The sequence below is a fragment of the Orbicella franksi genome, chromosome 6 (assembly GCF_964199315.1).
Source record: "Orbicella franksi chromosome 6, jaOrbFran1.1, whole genome shotgun sequence".
NCBI lineage: Eukaryota > Metazoa > Cnidaria > Anthozoa > Scleractinia > Merulinidae > Orbicella > Orbicella franksi.
The window spans coordinates 8,884,988-8,903,499 of record NC_138150.1 but is presented as its reverse complement, the minus strand read 5'-3'; the positions used below and the strand labels follow the sequence as shown (position 1 = coordinate 8,903,499).

At 37.5% G+C, this 18,512-nt stretch overlaps 2 protein-coding genes across 3 annotated transcripts in view; one reads left to right on the top strand and one right to left on the bottom strand.

Annotated features, from left to right (window-relative positions):
* The first annotated feature begins 324 nt into the window (after nt 1-324).
* On the top strand, nt 325-18,461 carry LOC145491111 (uncharacterized). Of its 2 annotated transcripts, none has more exons than XM_081470255.1 (13): nt 325-2,686; nt 7,971-8,094; nt 8,689-8,814; nt 9,196-9,338; nt 9,869-9,997; nt 10,679-10,925; nt 11,494-11,622; nt 11,952-12,029; nt 13,359-13,415; nt 13,698-13,783; nt 14,174-14,267; nt 14,466-14,495; nt 14,723-18,461. In XM_081470255.1, exons 1-13 carry the CDS (start codon nt 1,866-1,868, stop codon nt 16,301-16,303), a joined length of 3,645 nt encoding a protein of 1,214 aa, XP_081326381.1. In that variant the 5' UTR covers nt 325-1,865; the 3' UTR covers nt 16,304-18,461. The 2 variants fall into 2 exon arrangements, with proteins under 2 accessions (XP_081326381.1, XP_081326380.1); XM_081470254.1 differs by having other exon boundaries at nt 328-2,686; nt 11,491-11,622.
* The window catches only part of LOC145491160 (uncharacterized), a 66,514-nt gene continuing 53,879 nt past the window's right edge, over nt 5,878-18,512 (bottom strand). The window contains exon 4 of the transcript XR_014049776.1: nt 5,878-5,900. The gene's annotated coding sequence lies outside the window, so the exon portion shown is untranslated. The remainder of the gene's footprint in view (nt 5,901-18,512) is intronic.

The following is an 18,512-nucleotide window of genomic DNA, read 5'->3' as shown; positions in this document are numbered from 1 at the left end:
CGTTCTTTTCTTTGCAATATTGTCAAAACTTGGTTTATTAAATTGTGAAAACGTCATGGTAGAGAAGGAAAATGTTGTTAATGGGGTTTAAAAATCACCCTGTGCATCAGCTTGCGTAGGCAACGGTCTCTGTCTTTATTTGTTTTCAGGCAGAGTTTACGTGGAGCTATTGGTATCGGCGGATAATATTGTTGCTAATTTAAATTTTCCAGTACATTGAATGGGTTCCTTATGCAAACAGAGGCGACAGTCGGCCCACAATAGTGGTATGGAAAATTCTGCATTAAAAAAAAATTGCTAAAATTTCAATAATTCATCATTTTCCCTAATTTAGTGGAAAGAGAAAAATGTTTCATCTTTGCCGGTTCTTCTTCTTAATCTTCGGTTCTAATATTAGCTGTTTCTTTCTGAAAATACGCTTTTTGTGAAATTTCTCGCCCCACAATTCCTGTCTTGGCAACTAATGACGTACTTTCTGACGTCATGAACCAAAAACTCGGTTATCGGTTTCTGATTGGTCAGAAACCCACACTAGCTACGTCACAGTAGCAAACATGGCGCGCGCTTTGCTGTGCTTACAAAATCAACACCATGCATTCAGTGCATTGAGGATGTAGTTTACATAGCTTGTAGCTGGCGATTTTCGTTTCCGATCGGGGTGAAAGTTAATGCCATTCGAACCATTGGTGGAAGGATGTGAGTGAAGATTGCACGGCTCAACATTTGGCGAGACTGTATAGTTTTTCGTACAACATCAATTGGCCCATTCGCACTTTCCTGGCCTCGCTGAAGTCCTCGTTTGTGTGGAAATTCACGGAGTTTGTCGTGCCGATAGTGCAGCAGGAACTAAGAACATTTTTGTTAGCCTTGAACTGAACAAAGGACGCAACTGGTTTCATTTACTAGTAGATGTTGTTTCATAACTTGGTGCTCGAACAACAAGAATATTTTCGTGGAAAGCGATCGACATTCGTTGATTACAATCTCTTTGGTTCTTAGAATCCTTGCGGATTAAAATCTTTTCGCCGATTTTCATCGCAGCAAGGATAAGCGCCTTAGACTCAGAGTGGAGTCTCGGAGAGTGTTTTTATCGGTATTGTAGTCTAGCAAGGAAACTGAACTGGCAATGGAAGCAAGCCATCAACTATTCATGAACTTATCTTAAATATTACATATGGTAAACTGGTAGACCATTTGTGAAGTCTTTACGATTGAAGGGAAGTGAACACTGGTGCTAAAAGTTTACAAAAACAAAGAATTGAAAGCTTCAGTAGCAGTGGTGAACATCTCCTCATCGAGAAAATATTTTTTCTTGAAGTTCGAAGGATCAGTGGAAAATATTGGAGAAGCGATTCGCTCGTACCATCGTTTGATCAAAGTTTATCCTCGACGGCGGAAGACCAATTAAAGCAATATTGTTGAAGAGTATTGGACTCACACGGTACTCTTTAAATCCTGGTACTCTTTTATTGCATTTCAACCAAAGCAAAGATGGAATCCATGGCTAGCTGCTCGCTTTGGTTGTCAAAAACAGCGAACGTTATGTCCTATTGGATGTGTACGCGACCCGAGGGAAATCACTGACGAAAACCAGCCGATTTTCATTAGGCAATACACAAACAACGCGAAAAAACTTCAACTTAGTGTTGTCTGGCTAGTTAGTATTCAAACGATTGTGTGTTAAGAAGGAAATCAAGAAGCTAATGGCGTATGGGAAACGGTGAAGGTCAGAGTGGTTTATTACGGGTGGAATCGTGGTGAAATCTACGTTCACTATTTACTTTCGAATGAACAAGGCACATTTCATATGTTTTAATGGCTTCGAGGACAAAGCCATCGCATAGAGCCGAACAAAATCTTTTTTAATGTATATTGAGTACAGAATGGCTCAAGCCGAATTGATAACCCATTCTTCGAGTGCATTTTCTTCTTTCAATAGGCCCAATGGAACAATCTACACGGGCCTTTGTGCGAACAAAATCCATGTTGATACAGCTACGAACGCTCTGCGAAGTCTAACACAAAACCTTGTGAACACGTATAAGCGATGTGGCTTGAAAGTCCCTGAGACTAATGGGAAAAAGTCGCGACAGAATTCCAAAACTACTGGCAATAGCAACAGCGAGGGAGACTACAAAGTAGTGCTTCATGAAGAGTTGTGTTCAGCAACATCGCGGTACGAAGTTCTCGAATTCCTGGGCCGCGGAACATTTGGACAAGTCGTCAAATGTTGGAAAAAAGGCACGAACGAGCTTTGCGCCATCAAAATATTAAAAGACCACCCCTCGTATGCTCGACAGGGACAAATAGAGATCGGTATTTTGGCCAAGTTGAGCGCCGAGAATTCAGAGGCTTTTAATTTTGTTCGCGCGATCGAATGCTTTCAGCACAAGAATCACACATGTCTGGTGTTCGAAATGTTACAACAAAATCTCTATGATTACCTAAAACAATCCAAGTTTAACCCATTGCCTTTGAGACACATTCGACCAATAGTTCAGCAAGTTCTGGTCGCATTGTCAAAGCTAAAATCCCTGGGACTTATCCACGCAGACTTGAAGCCCGAAAATATTATGCTTGTTGATCCAGAAAAGCAGCCGTTTCGTGTAAAAGTGATTGACTTTGGTTCTGCAACGCAAGTATCTAAAGCTGTTTGCTCTTCGTATCTTCAAAGTCGATATTACAGGTAAGCTCTTAACAGATTTGCCCTCCTCGTTGGTATTTTAAAACCCTACTGGGGGCAAGTTCTATCTTTTTTGTTAATATTATTTTAAGATTTTGAAATATTTTGACCGCAGAAAAATATTTAAAAAAATAATTATTCTTTACTGACAGTAGTTGCAGATTACTGCGATTGGTTTCATTATGTCTGCGGTTTCTTTGATTTATTATGTGTTTTTGTCGGATGAAAACAAAGTTCTGTACATCTACGTGATGTTTTGCTTGCTAATTCGTATTAGACCTGGTATATGTGTCTGCTCATATCTTTCTTTTGGCTTTACACTTGTTGAGAGCAAGAAAAAAATTCCCATTGTAAATAAAAGTGGAACCTATTAAATTTTTCTTCAGTTTTGTATACATGTGCCTTCTTGTCTATTCTTGGATCTGCTGCAAAATTCACAAAGGCTCCCCAGAAACTTGAAATTTTTTTTAGGCTATAAAGTACTGTATATATAGATACACTTAGAAATGTTAAGTAACCTTCAAAACAAAAGGGTCGTCAATTACGGGGCAAGCAGCTGAAACTTCGACAGATTTTGTTCTCACAAAGCTGACAGATTATTTCATTACCACATTTTGCTCCAAAAATGATAACGAGAACTTGCAAACTAAAAATGGAAATTTAGGTAATTCAGGAATTCAAATAACGCCTGCGCTGCAATTTGAATGAAAATGGGAACATTACCAATGTTGTCCTTTCACTTGCCAAAATATTGTTGGTCGCTCTTGAAGGACTCAAGAGAGGGCAGAAGTTATTGCAACACTGCCTTGAGGGTTTAAAACCTGGGGGACAATTTTAAAAATTTAAGAGAAAATATTGTGGCAAAGAAAAACCTATCTTCTCTTTTATTTTATCTAGCTTAGAATTTTGGCAATAATTTCAATCAGTGAGAATCTCCTAATAAGTGGTGATGATTTTCGTTTTTCCCAGTACCTTCCTGCTTAACAATAAAGAAATGTAGTAGGGAGAAATCTGATGTTGAACAACTATGTTGCATAGCAAAGCAATGATATAGAAGATAGAAAAATAAAATACAGGTTTGAAATTCTGATCCACTTAGAAAACATGAAAAATGCATGTCTTTGTTTTGACAGCTCATATTGTGTGAAGAAGGAAAACAAGTTTTACACTATGTGAAAAGAAGAATGTGGATTTAAAAAAAATATATTTATTTTCTTGGTTAGCATTGCCAATGCATAGCTGATAATGTTTTTTAATAAATCTTGTTGTTTGTTGAACCATCTCAAGGGTACATGTAAATCACCACGATTGTCAGGGAAAGAGAGCACCCTTAAATTTTTGTTTAAAACGAGAAACAATGTGACAATATGAAAATTTGATATTCCGGACCTGCAAAGGGCTTGGATGTAGTAATTTGCTAGTGACCAGTGCTATGACATGTTATCAGCAAGACATCGATCGGCTGCAGACATGTGTTTCAAAACTGGGTGTTAATTGCTACACCTCTAAAATTTATTGCTTTTAAAAGAAATTGACAAAACCATTTCTTTGACAAAGGCCTGTTTGACCATCCTTGCAATTTTTCTCTGTACACCTCTAATCATATTTTGTTTTCTATATGAAACAGCCATAGGCCAATAATAACTCATCAGCTGTCATGTCAAATGAGGTAGCTGAGAACCTGAGCAATTTGCTTATGAATGGGATCAGAGTTCTCATTAACGCACTTGCAAATCTTGCATATTTACACATAAAACTTTTGTAGGATGCACAAGCACAGGCCCTTCACTACCTTTGGATGCACAAAATTATGTTAAACTCAAATAAAATTAAATTAAATTAAATAACAGAAGAAAATACGAAAGAAAAAACCATAAAGCTACCAAATTGTACCAAAACAACAATCCAAAAGGCCTTAACTTTTATCCAAGAAAAGTAAAGTGAGTGATTGAAGATTCTCATTAATAAACTTGAATGAATTAACATATGAAGGATTCAAATTAGATTACATTGTATGATGCAAAAGCTTTCAGATGAAAACTGGCACCAAAAGGACTTTTCTCAGACTGTCAATTTATGCGGATTATGCTTAAAAATTGTGTAGGTCCCCTAAAATTTGGAAGCCGCAAGGCCCAGGAGGCTTTTTTTGCAAAACCTAGTGTGGACACTGAACGGAATAGGGTTAGCCAGTAAATCACGAAAATTCGGTAAGGCAGATAACACTATTGATTGAAGTAAATGGAACATTTGCTCTTTTCTTTTGACCATTTGTTTCTTTCACTTTTGCTTTCTTATATCTTTTTTTATCATTTTCACTTTTCATTGTTTACATGTATATTTTGAGGGGCCTCCTCAAAGTCACCTTTGATGCATGGCTCCTTCCAAAAAAAAATGTCAATATTAATTTTATTATATTATATTAACACCAAGAACCATTGCCCCCCCCCCCCCCCCCCTGGGAAAATATGCATTTTCATTTTGGGAAAATATGCAAGCTTAAGTTTGTATTAGCCTTGAGCCTTGAGTGAACTTCTCATAATATTATTTATTGTTGTAAGTCAAACAGAATTATATAAATGTACACACATATACACTTTAATTTTATTAATTTATTTGTGGTACAAAAGAATATTACAAAAATATACAAAAGAAACTTTAAAAACTGAAGTAGCCAAAAGACCCAAAAGAAACTAGAAAGCTTATAGATGTGTAGGCCTCTGTAAGATTATACACTTATAGTATAGTTAACTACAAAGTGTTAAGGTTAAAGTTAAAAATAAGTTCAACTATATTAGGGGAGCAGGGTTGGCGCAGTTGTGAGAGTCCTCGCCTCCCAACAATGTGGCCAGTTTATTGTTGGTTCTCGCCTTGCTCCGAGGGTTTTTTTCCGGGTTGTCTGGTCTTCCTCCCCCCCTTCCCCCCCCCCCCCCTCTGAAAAACCAACGTTTCAAAATTCCAATACGATCAGGATAGAGGACCTACGTGAAAACCAGCTAAGGGTTCCTCTCTTAACGTTATAATTTTTATTGCAGTGGGAAATTATTGAGTATCATTTGATTGATAGTACATTGACCTAATAAACAAATTGACCAACAACACATATGCACATGCATCACAAGCCTGTATTTTGTACATACATCAGTCATCGTTTTTCATTGCTATAATTAATTATTTACTGTAGTTCACCAATATAATTTTTTTTTTTTTTTAAAAATTGCTGTCCAAACAGATGCTCATGTGTATCAAATGTCTTATTGGTGCTGGGTAAATTTTGTTTTGTAAAGGGTAGAAAGGAACTTTATTGTAAAAATTAGCATACAAAGACTGTGTACGTGTAAATTAAAGGTATTGAAGAATCATGTAAAGTAAATATGCACTATAGTGATTTGATTTAGCTCCCAGGTCATTGATTTCATGGGGCTAACCCTTACATACAATATTAAAATTATGGACCTTCTGAAAAACGTTCATTTAATAATTACATGTTTGGCATTTTATTAGACAGTGCAATCCATTTTTGCTCCTTGAGCCCAATTGCAGCAATTTTGTAAATTTGAGACCACCTTAGTCTTACACTCTTGAGTTACTTGTGTCTTCTGGATTATAAAGTTGTTTCCAGCTAACTAAGACATCCTTAATTTGTTTGGAATTGGGAATCCTATTGCATAATATTTGATTGAATCCCTTCTAATTGGTACAAGTATTGAAAGGATGTCAAACATGTTTGAAAAACCTCACTTGCCAAACAGCATGTTACAACAAATACTTTTTGAGCAATTCAGAATGCCTGTAGAGACATGTATTATTGCAAGAGTACTTGATCATAAAATATATAATAGCTTGGTGTCTAAAGTTGAAGTGTTTTTAATCTTTAGTTTGCATTGTTCAAATAATATATGTAACTAACATTTTGTTATAAATGTTGCATTTGCTGTTTTATCATACATTTACATGTAGTAATTAGTTGCCACACAAAAAATTTCCGAAAGCATGACTTTGTGATCTAGGGTTTTCAGGGAGTTTTTTTGCAAGCTTGATTATAAAGTTTTAGATTGTGCTTCCTTTGATAGAGACAACTATTTTATTTTCCATGATGTCAAAGTGCCATTTTACAGACATTAATTACTTCCAAAGAACTTCATTTATTTGTTGATTGATGTTTCTTTAAAAGTACATGTACTTTTGATTCTTTTAGTTTTGCTTATCCTTTTCAGTCAATATCAAAATATTATTTCTCAGTACTGATTGTTGTACACCTTTAGATTCATGATAGTCCTGGGAATATTGAACTGCATCTTGAATGTTTCAAATATGTTCCTGAAATGATTAACTTCCAATATGTGAATATGTAAATATGCACTATATAAATTGGTAAATTATTATTATTATTATTATTATTATTATTATTATTGTTATTATTATTATTATTATTATTATTATTATTATTATTATTATTAATGACTCTAGAGGAGGGGAAAAAGCTAGATCTGTCCTCAATAAGTGTTAGAAATTTTACAAATGTTGTAACTTTTCTTTTCCCCAGTTTATTATGATATACCACTCTGGAATATTAAATTGTGCAAGGCTTTGTTGCCATTTCTCTTGTTTAGGTATTGCACATTACAGAACACATAGCTTTTCATTTTTTACTGAAAAACATTGTAAAATGCAAGTTAATAACAGTCAATGTTTTAAACCTGAAGCATGCCCTAAGAAGCAGGTGGAATTCATATCTGTGAGTTTTCTCTCAGCTGCTCTTCCACTTGTATCAACCCAAACGGGTTGCGGTTGAAACGGTTGATCCCAGTGGAACACAACCTTAGGTACATGTAGAAATATAACACTTTTGCATCTCCTGTAACTTATTTAAAACACTGTGAGGTCATAATATTTCCCTTAGCAGGCAGTCATATTCATCTGTTGTGTGGAAGATCATGGGTTCACATCCTAATGGCAGGACTCAACTTGGCTTCCAGAAACTGTTTAATTTCTTTTAGTCAGTACAGCTAATGTTGTTTACAGATTCACTTTCAGGATACTCTTACTCATACCTACAAGTTAACAAGTTAACTGGCTGCCTGGCTCTGCTAGCCCCTATTGTTATTCCAGCCAACTCTAATTTTTACTTTTAATATTTTCATTGAACATGGTGATTTTTTTTAGCAAGAGTGAGTACCAATAAAGAAGACTGATTGATACAAGTTTGCCACTAAGTGGGCTAAATTGTGTCTTAAAGATATAAATATTAGAGTCATACATGTACCAATGGTTTCTTTGATTTCAACAGAGCACCAGAGGTCATTCTTGGTCTGCCATTTTGTGAAGCAATTGATACATGGTCTCTGGGATGTGTAATTGCAGAATTATTTCTGGGGTGGCCACTGTACCCAGGCTCTTCAGAATATGACCAGGTAACTGAATGTACAATGTATAGTGTGTTGTACTGAAATATCTCCTAACTCTTGCTTTTGTGTACAGTCATGTGCATTCAAGGAATTTAAGATATGGAGAAATCAGTTTTCTTGATCTTCAAGTTTTTCATGTTGATACATTATGTGCTTCCTGACAGGATTTTTCATCGTCACGGTCTGTAATTGACAACTTTTGAACTAGAAAATTTTCTCAAAAATGTCTCTAACTTCAAGTTGATATTTACATTCATCTGCTATCTGAAATTAGCTTAATTCCCAGGGAGGATGACACTCTTGCAGTACATGTAGATTTGTAAATCTGCACACTGTTTTAGCATGTTTAAGAGTTCTCTGAGGTCTCCCAAGTTCGCATGAGCACTTGATCAACCAATGTCCACTTAATGTATTTGTGTCTTTTAGTCTACAGTTATAAGGATTATTTATAACCATATCTGCATAATATTTGTACTACTGAGTACAATGTTAAACACAGGTTTAAAGTCTTCTAATTAGTAATAATTACTAAAAAAAAATGTGGCAAATGTTGAATACAAACTGGCAATGCATAGCTAGATGTATTATTTTGTTTTGCAGATTCGCTACATTTCACAGACCCAGGGTTTGCCTGATGATCATCTATTGACAAATGGCTCCAAAAGTTCAAAATTTTTCAAAAAAGCTTTAAGTGCAACTTCAGGATTGTTGGAATGGAAGCTGAAGGTGAAGTCTTGTTGGTGATACTACTTGAGCAATAGAGCACTTTTTCTGAGGTTACATAGCCTCATTGCGTCAAATTTCGTCACGTTTTGCCAATCAATAGCAATCAATGAACAGCTTTTGTGTGACTATCAATTAGTCATTGATTGACTGATTCCAAGTGATACCAATTAACTAATTTTAGCAATTGATATCAATTAATCAATTGCTTTTCCAATCACTGATTTTCATCGATTGGACACCCCAGGTAAATAATTACTCTTTTGTCTACTGCAACTATGGTAATAAGTCTATTCATTTGCAAAAGATATTTCCTGGAACACACATACAATTGTAGTTCAGCACGTGCATGCAATGAAGAATATATTTCCTACTTTCTGACAGACTGGCAGTGAACATGAAAGAGAAACCAAAATCAAGTCACAAGAAGCAAGAAAGTACATTTTCAACTCTTTGGATGAGATGGCTCAGGTCAACTTGTCGAGCAGCTTGGTTGGAAATGAACGTGTAGCAGAAAAGATTGACAGGTAAAAGTCTCTATTTGACCTTGAAAAAAAGCAATTTTTTTTTTCTCTCTCTTAAAGGTGCAGAATATGTCATTAAGTGAGGTTACTGAAAGCAGAAAAAAAAGGCAATTTCTGTTGAAACTCTAAAACTTGTTGATTACAGTGTACTGTACATGTACTGTAATTATCCAAATGACATCTTTGTCTTCTTAGGTTGTCCTTCAAAATAGTTACTCTCACAAATTTCATGCTTCTCCTCATCTTCAATTTTTTTGGGCAACATCTTAAAGTTTCAGTTCCTTTTGCAAGGCTTAGAGAAACAAATCACACAAAGTTTTATTTCAGAACTAATGATTACATTTAAATATTTAATGAAGATTTCTAGCCTGCATAGCTGGCAGGATTCAGGACAACAGCACTCATGCTGGAAATCCTGCCAGCTGCACAGGTTAGCTTAACCCTGTCTTTGCTCTTTGTTGATTTGTGGTGTCATTTTACCAGTCTAATTTAACAAATGACTTAAAGGTAGTTGCATGTTTCTTCTTCTGAAGGTATGAGTTTACAGACTTGTTGAAGAAGACTCTTATTGTTGATCCAGACAAGAGGATCACTCCAGATGAAGCCCTCAGACATCCGTTTATCACTCTGGCTCGTTTGGTTGACTTTGCTCACTGTAATACGTAAGTGGACTTGGTTCATTAAACAATGATAGCAAGAACATTAAGTCAAAGGTTTGCTTACAAGTACAGGAAAATGAATTGCCTGATTAGGAAAACTTCAAACAGCACTCAGCAACAATGGCTGATCAAAAATTTGGCCCAGTCCGATAAAATTCCACCAGTACAGTGGTCAAACACAATGTAAACAAAGTGTTTTGTTTTTCATCATTAGGATGCATATATAATCAAAGTGGGAGATTTTAAACAAGAATTCTTAGCCTGTCAGAGATTAAATTAGTACATGTTAAGGAATATAACATTTGCATTATTATTAGGGACCTTTAAATTGGACTACAATTACAAGATTGATTATGAGTACTATTTTTGAATTTCAAACCAGCGATGTTTCCAGAGCCCTCGCTGTTCATGTTGTTTGTAGGTAGAGAGGGTAGTTCATGCGATGAGATGGGTATTTGTGATAATGTTGAACCTGCAAACTGGAATTGAAAAGTTGTTCTTGTACTCAAATCTTAAGTCCCCTGATGTTTTGCCAAGCCAAAATGGAAGTGTATAGTCAAGTGTGTGTCCTTGAGAAAAATTCATTTTTCTAGCCAAAGATGGGAGAATTCTTTGCTAAATTTTACGTGAAAAAAAGCCCTGATTGAATAGTTAAACCTAATGCATTAATGTGTTCTTTGGCAGGTTTAATTTAGCAGTAAAGAGCATGCAAGTTTGCCGATACAACAGAGGAGTAGCTGACCAATCATCAGCCCTTCCTTCTAGTTCTCTGTTTGGTCTTCCACGAGCATCAACAAGCTCGTACATTCATCTTCCAATGGTGCGAAGCGAAGCCATGGTCAGCCAAGATCACGTGAGTGGCTTGCCACAACCCTCAGCAGAACAGTTCACAGCCCATGCTGGTCTACCTGTGGCTCCCCTTCAAGCTGTGGTATGTTGAAAGTCTGTAATAATATTGTTTTTGAAATTATTATCTTGTTTTGCTGATTGGAAATGGTTATGGCATGTGCTGTGTTTTGTTACCAGACTTCAAACTGCAATATTTATTTTAACTGATTGTCGTTCTTTTCTGCAATGAATATATTTGACCAACATAATGTTACAGTGCAGATTATTTTATAGCGCTGAGTATTTTATATTTATATCATTTGTAGTTTTTAACATAGTCCTATTGTCTTATCTAGCCTTTTGCATTTTAGAGTTCAGTTTTATCACCTACGTTTTGTAATGCTTAGTGCATATGTACATCTTTGTATCACTTTCAAATTCTCATGTCTTAAGTTTACTCATATACATGTATGCAAAAGTTTCACTTTTTTAAACTTGAAAATGATCTCAGAGTGATCAAGACATCGTTTTTTATCTCAAGTTTTTGTCCTACAATAATTTCACAGTACTGCTTTATTGCATGTTACTTTTATGTCTCCCAAACCTTTGCCTGAGTCTGTACACTTCATGCTTGTAATCAAACCTGATGTTGTACTTTGTATTTCCAGCAGCCCAGTCTTCAACCATCTACTTCAGATTTCCTTGGGGCTCATTTCATCCCCCAGCATGCAGTTCTTTGTCAGCCAGACAACTCCTCACCTCAAAAACATCTGTTTGCTCCGCAAGCAGCACCTCAGCAGGTATCAGATCTTCTGTTAGCTTATTGGTCATTTGAGAAGTTTTGAAGGAAAATATTTTGTGGGGTTTGAAGCATGGCAAAATATCTCTATTACGTCTGCTCTTTTCCTCTGGGCTCCTAAGTGAACTCTGTTTCCATTATTTAAACATTTACGCGTCACTATTGAGGAAGGTCTCGAAGGCTTCACAATCATTTTCTAAAAACCAAGATGTCAATATTATTGATTGTGCTTGGAACACTTGGACATCTTTTGAGCCAATTCTATCTCAGTCTTTTATTTTTGTGTTGATTTTAAGTTTGTTTGTTTGTTTTTTATTACTATTATTTTAGCCTAGGCCAGTTGTGGTATCGATGGCCATCCCTCAAGCATCGCTCACACTACCAGCCTCTTCTGGTCTTTATGCTAAAGTGAGTTCTGCTAAGTGCAATGAACCAAACTGTTTGCATTGGTTTAGTTTAATGTCCTTCGATTTTTTGACACCTTTCACCAACAACAGTTCTTTTCAGAACTACCCTCACCCGGACGATCACACTATACGAACTACCTTTCAGTTTGTTTTCCAATCGATTTAGTTGACTAAAAAATTAAGAAATAACCTTGTTTTCGATTGCTTAACTATAATAATAATAATAATAATAATGATAATAATAATAATAATAATAATAATAATATTTTTTTAATAATAACAATAATGTTTATTAGTGGCTTATAAAAAATTACAACTGTAAAATAATAGTAATAATAATAATAATAATAATAATAATTTATTAATTTATATTGGGAGACCAGGTTTTGTTCAGGTGTCCATCATTTTCCGTCTTTATCCATTTGAGAGCGGTTTTCTTCTGAGTATCCAAAACAGTATCAGTATGCTTTGTCTTTGTATTACACGTTATTCGATTGGCTTAAAAAAACTCGCGCCACATTTTTATCCAATCAGAAGTAACACCAAAACCAATCGTGACTGGCTCGCACACATTTTCCCGCGCCTTGTGGCGTCAGGCACAGGTATTTACTTCTACTTTTGATTGGTTGACTGGATGTTCTCTGTCCCTTGTGATTGGCCAAAGTGATTACTTTGGTTTTGGTTTAACGATACTCAGTTGAAAACCACTCTATAGTGTTTCGCAATTAATTAACCAGAAACGGGTAGTGACAATATGGAATTTTCAGTTACATCTTGCAACGAAGAAAATATCCGTTCTCTTATGACAAAAGGGAGGAAAATGTGGCTTGGGTCTTCAAAGATATTGGGCGCTTTCTATTCAACCAAAAATTCCGAAAATTTCGAAACAGGGACACATGGTACGGAAATCTCCTGAGAAAGTCTCTAGAAAATCTGGAAATTGTCGAATTTCCGAAAAACAGACCACTCAACCGAAAATTTCGGAAATTCCAGGAGGAAAATCAAATGGGACGGGATTCCCAGTAAGAGATTTTCGAAAATTTGGGTATACCAAGAGAGGTTGTCCTGTTTTACCGGAAATTTCCGAAAACGCTGTTCCAGATTCGCCTCTGGAAATTTCCAGAAAAGCAAATCGGAAACTTTGGTCGAATCGAAAGCGCCTATTGAAGCTCATTGATTCGTGCTTTAGAATTATTGATTTGTGTTTATTGGGGAATTATATTATGCCCAATTTTCGCTGAAATCTTTAAACTCTTTGCAGTTGAGTTTCACATTGGGTAAAGGTCTAATCCATTCAAAAGCTCATTCAGTTTTTGTGTATCCCTCTAAGAGTGTTCCACTTCAAACATGGACCCCAAAGCGGTTTGGCTCAGATCCTGCTTTACAGGTAGCTGTTTATCAAAAACGTTCCTTATAATAAACAGTTAATGGAGTTTCTAGTGATGTTGCTTTGTTATTAAAATGATGCTCAGACTCAATATCATTTTGGATTCATTTTGTATCTTTTTGAGAGGTGATTCGCATTGTAGTATTTTCAGAGAAAGAGAAAATGCATTGTATGGTTGAATTTTGTTGCATTTCCGGTAACAGAAAGATTTACGAACTTGATTGTATTCTTCTCGGAAATTAATTTTTATCAAATATTTGTTTTTGTTTCATCTTTTTTTAGCTTTTACCTCACTGGACAGGAGCTGTTGGTTTATCAACCGTTCAACCGATAATTCCTGAGAACTTGCAAGGAATGGATAACCCAAGGTATAAACATTCATCGACTCCTGTTTATTCCTCCTTTCTACCTGTCCTATCCCCTTCCTTCCTTCCTTCCTTCCTTTCATCCCTCCCTCCTTGCTCTCTCTCAGCCCTCTTCCCCTCCCTCCCTCCTCTGTTCTTTGTCCTCTCCTGTCGCCCTCTCTTTTTTCTCTTGCCATCTCCAGCCTCCCACCTCCTTCCTACCTGCTCTCTCCTTTCCTTCTCCCTCTCTCCCCTTCTTCGATCCTCGATTCCCCCCTCCTACCCTTTGGCTCATTCGTTCGGAGTGGTGCCATATCCCAGCACATAACACTCGTTAGATTCCGTTCTTGAGGGTAGCAACTAAACATTGAGTCCAAGAGAGTTCAAATAAGTGAAAACGATTTTTTTTTTCAGCCGACCAATGAACCCGCCGCCAGTTGGCGCATGGCGAGGGTCAGATGACAATGGCTATATTTCAGCAGAACCCAGCCCTGGCGTGTATCACATGGTAAGTCCATAACAGAAGTTATTCATGGTCTTTTGTATTTTAGGTGCACAGTTTTGGCAGGCTGAGTTGACATGCCAAATAAATTTGTTTATTTATAAATCACATGATAAAAGCTGCTGTTTAAAATTTGTTGCGAAATTATTTAACATCGTATCCTTAGATCCTTGATAAAGGTGTCCTATCTTTTTATTTCAACAGGAAAGTGATGGATTTGAACGCCCCCGTGAGGTATGTATGGTCTTTTCAAAATGATTTTCGGTAAAACAAAGTTAACTCAAACGGATCTTTCTAGGCGAACCTCGTTTATTCACTTGGTTAGAAGTTAGAACGGTACTCGACGGCGACAGTGCAAAATTCGTTCTTCGATTATTGATTTTTGCCTTCGCTTGAGGTAATTAGTGACATTTATTTTGCATTCGTCGTTAACTGCTTTGCTGTTGTGTTTTGTTTCACAGCCTCGTCATCTCATCAGCCACGAGTGGTCCCGTCCCGCGGGCTCCGTGCTGTTTTCTGTCATGCCCGTGATGCAGCAGCCGGTCGCCCCGCCACCGGTCTGGAGTGGGCCTCACATACCTACCGGTTTGTTGCCTTGGCAGCTGTCAGCCAATACTTTTCAAAACGGCCCCAGCGCCCACGTACCAATGGGACTGTCCAGCGGGCATGCTCCTCTGAGGCGTACGGTATCCTCTCCGGGGAGGAGAAGGTATGGTGAAAGGACATATTTATTCGGGGAGGTGAACCAAGTGTCGAGTCCCCTGGGGTTTGTGCGCCAGGAGAGCGAGTCGTCAAATGCACCAGCGAAACAAACTTCGTCTCCGATTGAAATTCCAGATTCGCCCTCCTCTCCAAGTGTCATTACGGTTTCAAGTTCCAGCGATGAAATGGAACCTAACTCGCTTGACACAAACAAAACTGGTCGCAATTCGCACGACATCGCAGAGGATGACGTCGACGATGATGACGTCGACGATGACGAACCCGAGCAATGTGACGTCACGGAACACGACGATCATTGTGATGGATTCGGTGATGACGAGGACGAAGATGACGAGGATTGTATAGTGACGTCATCGTTTTCTCTTGGAAGCGCGAGTCCCGGATTAAACGAGTCCATAGAGCACGCCCATGGTAATGCTGGATTTGCCAGCGGTGTCTCCACCGACGAGATGGTGTCTTCTACTACAACATATGGAAACTCTCAAGACTTTCGACACCCCAGTAGACTTGCGGGTAATTTTAATGATCATCGAAACGCTAAAGACAGTGCAATGATTTATTGTTCTGACACCGAAAGCGCTGACGAGAAAGGAGAAGTAACGGAAGTGACGAACAGTTATGGCCAGCTTCCCGGTCAACAGAATCAAATCTCTGTGGCTGCCAGTTCGCAGCAGGTTGGCCTTGCTAACCACTTCACCAGCGATCAAATGCAACCTGCTCGGTTCTCAACTCATCCCTTTGAGCCCGCAGCACCTCACCGCAGTCCAACCAAAGTATCTCGCCCCAGTTCCTTGGGTATCATTCCGCATTACAATCAACACGTTGGGCCGACGTACATTTCGCCGACACTACCCTATCCCCCTTCGCAAACTCTACTCGTGTCTGGAAATGAACCGCGTTGCTGTGGTAACGATTCGTTTCACGAGGGGAACTCCTTGGTGATCTTGCCTCCCGCGCATACGCAGTATGTTTCACAACCGCTGTACACCGGAGTTGCGAGAATATCTACGGCAGGCCCAGTGTCAGGTCACGTGCCGTACTCTTACGTGACGTCAACAGGCGGCGCTGGACCATCGCTTGTAAATCCAGGCCTCCCGCAAAGGCAGGTTCTTTCTCACGGAAATTGTCCGGCCCCAGTCCAACCTGGCCTCTCGTTAGCAGGCGTAGGTTACCAAGCACCTCCGTCGTTTGTAAATCAGCGATATCAGGCTCCAGTGGTTGGTGCCGTAAAAACGTTTAATGTTTTACCAAGCAGTTCATATAACCCGTATGGCAGGTATATTCTAAGTCCGACAAAGCAGCGACTATTTTATCCATGATTTCACAAGTAGTGTCTTCGGTGGGGAAGTGAAATGAGTCGTGTGTCGAAGTGAAAAATAGTGAAAAAAATCACACAAAAAAAATGCGTGAATGAGATAGACAAACAAAAAAAGGTTTAAATAAGAGTGACAATGAAGTGATTGGAAGCAAGTAATGCGCTTTGTGATTCAGATTACAGTGAGGTAATTGACCAGTTTTAAGATTTTCGAACGTAGGAACTGTGAATTCGTAAGTGTAGGAATGCAGAGAACTCATTATTTGCAGATAATCAATTTTAATTTATCAAGGTATACTCGATTTGTTGTGTTCATTAATTTATAATTATAACAAAGAGGTGAGGTATTGTCTATCGAACCCGGGTCCGTGCTTGTAGCTGTGAGATTGCGAGGTTTTAATTGTATATTAGTATTTTAAATGACGTGATATTTAGCAGCTAAGATATTTATATTATGCGCAAGGGCCTAGGCATGTCTAAATCAGGTTTTATTCCCGGTAGTGAATAGCGTACTGAAATTATACAGCACTTCAAAAGTGTAAATGGCAAATGTTTGGCGTGCGTTCTTAAGTAGTTGTTAGATACAGGATCAGATTTGAAGAGAACCCATTCTGCAGATAACAACTATTGAATATTAAATTATACCGAAGTTGATAAGACATTCTGCAGGTAATAACTATTAAATATTAAATTATACTGAATTCTCAAATAGCTTACAATTACCCGCTGTTTGTTACGTTGGGAAGGTATGTGGTCATTTAAATGCGTGACCTTTAGCCGTTATCTCCGTTTTGAATAGAATTACAGTTTTTCTTCTTGCACATAAGTAATAGATAAAGAGTTGTAGAGACTAGATTACCCAGACGGCCGTATCATGTGTCGTGTAGGTAGTGGTTGCTTTATAACCTTGCAGCCAAGCTTAGAATATTTATTCTTTACTGATTTTGCTTGTAATTCTTTCTAAGAGGCTTATAGTACTCGAAGACCATTCTCGTTACCTGCTGGTTTTCAGTATTCTCATTACGTTTGTGCTGGTGACGATATTGTTACAGTGAAGTGAGTATAGCTTTTAATCATTGACTTGATGTCTGGGATATGAGCACATTTCAGACCTATAATCGATGAGTGACGATGTAGCATTTTTTTTATTAAGAATCTCTTGGAAGATAAGAAAAGATATCGTTTTTGAGGTGAAAGGCTTAATTTCTGTGTTGTATAATTCGATTCATTATTTTTTCACTGTTCATTGGATCAGATTAGGAGTGGTGAAATAATGTAAACAGTTACATAGTTATGGTATTATTAGGCGTGAATATTACTACAGAATTTTTGAGAGTAATTTTAACTGGGAAAATCGACATTGAAGCGAATATTTTGTTCTTTATAAGAATTGAACGTAAATCGAACACAATAAGCGTCATATCTTTGTTAGTAATGGGTGTTGCTGCAACCACCTTCAAAAATTTGTATTGTGCAATAGTTAAGCCTTACAACTACTCCAGAATAAAAAAGTCGTTGAATGGAAGATAATAGAATTATGATTAACACGATGACTCTTCTAAAGTGGCTTAATAGCTTCCCTTCACTATAAACCAGGTAATTGTTGGCAGTTATATTTTTCAAGGAAATAACCAGATATTTTAAAGACTATTGTTTGTTTGATCCTTATCCGGGCCTGGTGTTTTCAAGAAATTTGAACCTAATGGTACACACGACCTTGTATATCCTCGTGAATTTCTAACTGAGTGACACCATTTGTAACATTTGGGAGTGTGAATTATTGTTGTGGGTCTTGATATCGAAAATCTCCTTTGAAATATGTTATCAGTTTATAGGCGATAACTTAATTATTCCATACACAAATGCAAATTAGAAAGACTCTCTCCCGAAGGGCTATTGCTTCATTGCCTTCACTGTTCGGATGTCTTCGTCCTCCGTCGGGAAAATTCGTTTTTCTTCGGCCCTGTGGAAGAGTCTTGGGGTTGTGATTTGTGTATGGCAAGTGTAAAAAGTCTATTTTATTCTATGATGGCAATGAATCACAAGGAGTTTTAGAACAACCGTTTTATGAATGGTGCTCGCTGTTTATAACGAACATTGATTGATTTTGGAGCCTGATAAAGGCTCGGAATATTCAATAAACTTATTTTTTATTGGTGGGAGTCATGTTGATGTCTATGTGGTTTTTGTCTGGAGAAATAAATACCTGTTTT

What these genes read in the sequence shown, in the direction of transcription:
- LOC145491111 (XM_081470254.1), top strand. Translation starts at nt 1,866, where the DNA reads ATGTATATTGAGTACAGAATGGCTCAAGCCGAATTGATAACCCATTCT. An exon ending in CTTCAAAGTCGATATTACAG is followed by an intron (nt 2,687 to 7,970) that starts GTAAGCTCTTAA and finishes TGATTTCAACAG; the next exon opens with AGCACCAGAGGTCATTCTTG. An exon ending in GCTCTTCAGAATATGACCAG is followed by an intron (nt 8,095 to 8,688) that starts GTAACTGAATGT and finishes TTTGTTTTGCAG; the next exon opens with ATTCGCTACATTTCACAGAC.